Source organism: Etheostoma cragini, chromosome 7, assembly GCF_013103735.1.
Source record: "Etheostoma cragini isolate CJK2018 chromosome 7, CSU_Ecrag_1.0, whole genome shotgun sequence".
NCBI lineage: Eukaryota > Metazoa > Chordata > Actinopteri > Perciformes > Percidae > Etheostoma > Etheostoma cragini.
This window is the reverse complement of record NC_048413.1, coordinates 2,387,370-2,393,398: the sequence shown is the minus strand read 5'-3', so window position 1 is coordinate 2,393,398 and position 6,029 is coordinate 2,387,370. Positions and strand designations below refer to the sequence as shown.

Sequence of the window (6,029 nt, the reverse complement as noted above, 5' to 3'; positions counted from 1 at the left end):
AGGGGGGTGTATACTTATGTCCCTGTATTTTAACATAGGGGGGTGTATACTTATGCCCCTGTATTTTAACATATGGGGTGTATTATTATGCCCCCTGTATTTTAAGGAAGAATATTGAGTTATTTACTTATAATAAATTTATTGTTGCTTCCAAAAAGATAATTGGTGTCTTTAAAAGTTGGATTTTCAAATTGTTTTGAATTAAGGCATTGAGCATTGGCAATTTCCAAAAGATGTTTATTTATTCCTCTTTTTAATCAACTTTAGCACGGGTGTGTAAACTTTTGCAAGCCACTGTAAACTGCATCAACCAGCAGGTTGCAAGTTTAGCTTAGTTTATCTTAGCAAGAAGACTGGAAACAGGGTGAACAGTTAGCCTGTCCAAAGGTTAAAAGTAATCTGCCTGCTAACACCTCACTATCGTTGTTGGTTGTCTTGCAACAACGCCCCAGGATATCATGAAACCTGGCCAATAAATATCCTGGCACATACTAGCCTAATCTAATATTCCATGGATGTTTACACCCTATTTTAGCCTTTCAGTTTTGAAAACCAGATGTCGTCACACGGGTTGTCACACGTTTATCATGAAGCCCTTCCCCATCAGCTCGATCTGACCTCCAAAACCATTATTAAAACCATTATGAGTAATAAAAATGAACAAAAGATTGTGATCTTGGGGTAAGAGCATTAAAAAAGTTGCAAGGATGGCCCTACTCCGCTTCTGTACTCACCAACATCTGTACATGTAACAATTGTTTTTAACCTGTCCACAAAAAGTCGAACAACAGATGCAATAATCGATCTGTATCGATCATTTTTCCCACGTTACTTGTCAAGAAAGCAAACAAACGTATTTTAAAAAGTGTCAAACATGTGACTTAAGTCCAAAAAATGAAGGATGGGGGAAGGAAAGTAGTAGCAGGTCAATTCTGCGAAAGAAAATCCTCCACATGTAACGGATCTCTTTAAACCACAACAATGGGAAATACTTAGTAGTAGTTACTTTAACGTGCAATTGCCAATTATGTACTTTCTAGTGGATACATTTAAGAATAAAACACTGCATGTATAAACCACATACTGTTAAATAGGCATTATATGATTAGATAGATAGATAGATAGATAACAGTTCTTACCTGACTGGTATTATAATATTCTCATTGAGGAACTGCATTCTCTCTATGACAATATGAGTTTAAGAAAGAAACAACGTTGGGAAGTAGAAGAGGAACCTCTCAGAACAGTCACAGTCATGTTGATATTTGTGGGTTGCCTACAAGTTCCCACTGACGACTCTTCTCCATGTGAACCAAACATGACACAAAATCATATGGGAGGCATGATGCAAACACACACACACAAACACACAAACACAGACACACACAATCTGACAAGTCATACTTTTCTCAATGACTTGTGATTTGGAAATATGTCATTTGTATTAACTGCTTTAGCCCACAAACATTCATCAACTAAAGCTGTACAAAAATGTAGCTGTTTGGCTGCATTTAGGCTATTTATTGATTCTTTCCTGTTAAACCACTGTTGGTTAACTGTTAGTCTCCTTGTTACTGTGCTTATGAATTTTGGAGTCTTGTATTGTCATCGTTGAATTTGCTTTCCACTACTGTTTTTACCACATTTGCTTCCAGTCAAAATTTCAAAGGCAAACCACAAGTGTGTTTAGCTCATTACTCCTACTGTGCACTCATAGTGTTGGCAGAAGAATTTATTAATGACTATTTATTATCAGATCCTCACAAGACACTTTGTATTTCATACATTTGCACCACACACAGTAGTTTTAGTCATGTGTAGAGGTGAACATGTCATGTGAGGACAATTTTTGTGTCAACAGAGATAAATGGAATTAAGCGTAAAATTATAGTTCCAGTTATAATTGACACGGAAATGCCAATTTCTTTTTATGAGTAACAACTGAATAGTGACATATTTGTAATCTGTCTTTGGATCCTTTAAAAAAAAAAGCCTAAGTCAGCTTTGGTTCAAATCCAAGGTGTTTGAGTTGTGCACACAGTTGGGTACATTCTGTTATTTTCTGGTTTTGATTTTTTTTTTTTTTATAGTTTTGCATTTAAACACCATGGGTGCTTTTGCAGTGACCCTGCTAACACTCAGTAACAACCACAGCCTTTGCATTGGTTAATCATTGATGTCAGGCCTTGTGATTTCAGACAGTTTACCACACCAAACAAACACTGGAAGTACTTTACAACTGTGTGCTCCTTCTCGCTCTATTTGTGTGTACAAAGGCCAAAATGTGTTGAAATATATGTTAAACATGCAGCAGTACAGGCACAGCTATTCAGAACGTGAGGATTAAAGGTCATTTTGGGATAAAAACTCAACACAACTTAGATCTTGCAAAACCTCTAATAACAAAGATGTTTTCTTAACAAGAAGCTTGCTATGTGCAGTCATTACAGGCAAACACAGAGATTAAGTGCAATTAAATTATCATAATGCAAACTCAAAAAAAAATTGTAACAGCAGTTACATGAATGCAAATCATCATTTACACTTTTATTAGACAGGATTCATACTCTGATGTAGAAAAGATTTAAAATACTGTGTATGTACTATGGCTTTAAACATGCACCATATAATACATTAACAAGTAACATGATCTCTGAGTGATTTTAACCAAAAAAATACAACTTTAAAAATAATTATTCACAGAGGTGGCTCTCATTCTTCCAGTGGAGGTCAGTCTAGCATTGATACAAACAGCACACCCTGCAGTCTGACTGTGGAGCTTCCTAAAATATTTTAAAGAGAGCTCTTTAGAGCTTTCGCTGTCATTGTTATTGAGGTTGAATGTAAAAAAAATGTAACTTGTTTTATCATCTTTTAACTTAAAACTTGGAGTATGCCATTACCATATGTTCCCAGGATGAAATCTTGTCACTCGAGGGACTAAAAAGACACTTGAGTAATAAACTTATGAAAATCATCACTGAAAGGTAACAGCTGAAGCTCCCAGAAGCTTCAGACATTTGAGTGACACAACGAAGACTGCTACGGACAGACTTTTGTCCCTGTTTAGTGTTCAATCTTTACACAATCTTCAGATAGTCTTTGGGTGAGTGATCAGAGCGTAGTGTTGAGTGACTGGACAGGTGATAGGTGCACATCAGTGACAACAGCAGACATGTTGATGGGGTGAGCCCATTCTGGATACACGTTCAAGTCAAACATGGCAACGCCCCACGTGTTCATAGCCAAAGAGACCGAGAGGATACCCAGGATGTTCATCACAATGCCAGTTTTCACCTGAGAAAACAGGAGCAGAAAACATGTAGACATAGGGGATGAAAGGGGACAACAGGTTTTGGTGTCCAATGTGAGGAGCTTACCATGTCTTTGACCATGAGATGTCCCGTTGCGAAGGCGATGGAGTTGGGTGGTGTGGACACTGGCAGCATGAAGGCATATGAACATCCTACTGTTGCAGGTATCATAAAGTACAGAGGGTTCACTGAGACACGAAGCGCCTGCAAATACAACGTTTTTAGGATAGGATGTGAGTTATTTAATACTTTCATGACCCCATTATTGCAAACTTGTTTCTTCTATCCAAGATTTAAAGTGCCCAAATATCTCGGGCTGAGCTGCAAAAGAAAAGGATGCACGTGACGTCTGGGCAAAAACAACCAAAAGTATGTGAACTGGCTGCATTTCAAAGAGGTCAATAGTATTGGTGAACTGACCCTTTAAGGAAATTGGGTGGTCACGGTTCAAATGTTTAGGACAGAGTCACTAGCCTCCTATACCCCCTGTAAACGATTCTCTGAGTGCGTACTTTGCAGTAGGCACCACTCTCCACTTGAAAGTACAAAAGTTCCAGACAATGATTGCTGACAACAGCAGTTAATGTCCAACAGGCTACAAACATAAGGACATCTATTGCAATTTTTAACAAGTCTACAAAGCCTTTGACGGACATAAAGAACCAGGTCAGCAACAAACCATATTCCTGTGTAGTTTATGACTTTTCACATCTTTGTCTTGCAACCGTGCCAGTTTGTCTACTGTACTGTCATTCTGATGGCCATTTCATAACAGGAACACAGAATTCAAGCCAATTTATATCTTTGAGTTGAACACCAGTCTTACCAGTTCAGCAATGACGGGTAGAAATATGATAATTGTGGCAGTGTTGCTGGCGAACTCAGTGAAAAGCGCCAGGAAAGCAGTGATCAACATCACAGCTGCAGCAGGAGGGACCTCGGCCAAAGGCTGGAGGTGGCCTCCGATCCAGGAGGCCAGTCCAGACTCCTGCCAAAAGCCACACGTTTGGGGTCAAAGGTCAAATCTCAACATAATAAAGCAAAGAAGAGAACAGAACCCAACAGAGCAGAGCAGCAAAGAGCCAACAGACGTACACAGACGTAAGTTACTAATCTTGGATTCAGCTGGAAAGAATCTTTGCAGAGAGTTTAGATGAGAAGATTGAGGCATTCCCATCTGTCCAAGGGTAGCAAAATCATCCTACCAGCACATTTAAAGTTCTCTAATCAACACAACATATCTAGTTTGTCAACCTGAAAAAAACATTTTCACCTCACAAGCTTTAGCCATAGCGAAGCCGCCTCCGAGCAACAGGATGATATTCCAGGGAACAGAGTCCTGAGCTTTCTTCCATGATAGGAGTGGGACATAAGGAGTGTTTGACGCTAAAAGGAAGACATGGAGGGAGACAATCAACTAAGAACTCCAATTCAGGATTGTCATATAATAAATTATGTCTGTACATATTGTTGTGGTCTACACAAGAAACAATGGTGCTCATTAACAACAATAACTCAGCATAACATAACTGCTGTCATCTGATTCCGTAAAAGATCAATTTAAACTTCTTAATCCCAACTGTATGCAGTAAACAATGTCTCGTTTACTTTCTTCACAAAAGGGTGCATTTCACAGCTCCAAATATTTTAATCGGAACAGAAATATGAAACATATGTAATCTAAAATAAACTTAGGGGCACTATAAGGTGCCTTTAGCAACTCAAAATGTTTTTTAAATGAGTCTGTAAATCCATTTCACAAAACCAAGATAAGGGATTAAACCAGGATTTCCCAGTTATCCTGGCTTATTTTTTAATAATTTATTTATTTTGTTAATCCTGGAGCCTTTTCTGTTCAATCAGAAGTGGTTTTACCTTATTTTTGTGACTTAGGGCAACATATAAAGTGCTGTACATGTGTGTTTCTATAGTGGACCAATGCACCTTATATTACTTTAGTTGATTATTTTTTTGTGTTATTCAACAACTATAATCAGGGAGGATTGTGCAATTTAAAAACATGTCATAATTGTACAATCCACCCAAATTATAACTAAAATATTTAATAACTATACAGTTTAGACTACTGTATATTTAGGAAACAACACGGAGAGAACACCTCAATGGTCATTGACCTTATATTTTGCAGGGGGTAAATAACTGCTGAATATACACTGTTACATCCATGTTTACAAGGTGCGCGAAATGTATCATCTAATTATCTTTATAGTTTCTAGAGTTTAGAGTCCAATTTGTTCTGTGGCTTTTATTTTCTATGTCCATATGTACAAGGGAGCTAAACACATAATATGCAAACAAGGGAAGGAACTACAAAAGGAAAAAATGTGAGAAAAAGTGTGGCTTGACTGAATGATAGCATAAAAATATACATTTACAAACTACTGCTCTTAACTGAAACCATTCAATGAGGCATTTGCAAACACAAAAAACTGTGCACTTTGAATTATAAGTGAGCAGTGGAAGTTAATAGGACTTAGGAAACGTATATTTTAGCCCAGAGTGGGAGAAACGATGCATTTATGCATCATATTCTAGCGTTGATCTTCATAGTTAATTTACAAATAATGTTTTATACGTTATCATACTTCCACAAGAAGCTGCTGCTCTCTCTGTTTTAAAATGTGAACAATGCATATTCTCTATTTTAGCAACAGTAAATATGTTAAGGAACGCGCATTTATTCGTATTACTTCA

General features: G+C 37.5%; 2 protein-coding genes across 3 annotated transcripts in view; both read right to left on the bottom strand.

Moving 5' to 3' along the window:
• Positions 1–1,177, bottom strand: part of ocstamp (osteoclast stimulatory transmembrane protein) — a 3,532-nt gene extending 2,355 nt beyond the window's left edge. Inside the window, exon 1 of the mRNA XM_034877479.1 lies at positions 1,140–1,177. Coding sequence (XP_034733370.1) covers positions 1,140–1,177 — 38 coding nt within the window. The remainder of the gene's footprint in view (positions 1–1,139) is intronic.
• Positions 1,178–3,044: 1,867 nt separating this feature from the next.
• The window catches only part of slc13a3 (solute carrier family 13 member 3), a 9,580-nt gene continuing 6,595 nt past the window's right edge, over positions 3,045–6,029 (bottom strand). For both annotated transcript variants that reach the window (XM_034877461.1, XM_034877462.1), the window contains 4 exons: positions 4,588–4,700; positions 4,141–4,302; positions 3,381–3,518; positions 3,045–3,297 (listed from right to left, as the gene is read on the bottom strand). In XM_034877461.1, coding sequence (XP_034733352.1) covers positions 3,115–3,297; positions 3,381–3,518; positions 4,141–4,302; positions 4,588–4,700 — 596 coding nt within the window. In that variant the 3' untranslated portion in view covers positions 3,045–3,114. The remainder of the gene's footprint in view (positions 3,298–3,380; positions 3,519–4,140; positions 4,303–4,587; positions 4,701–6,029) is intronic.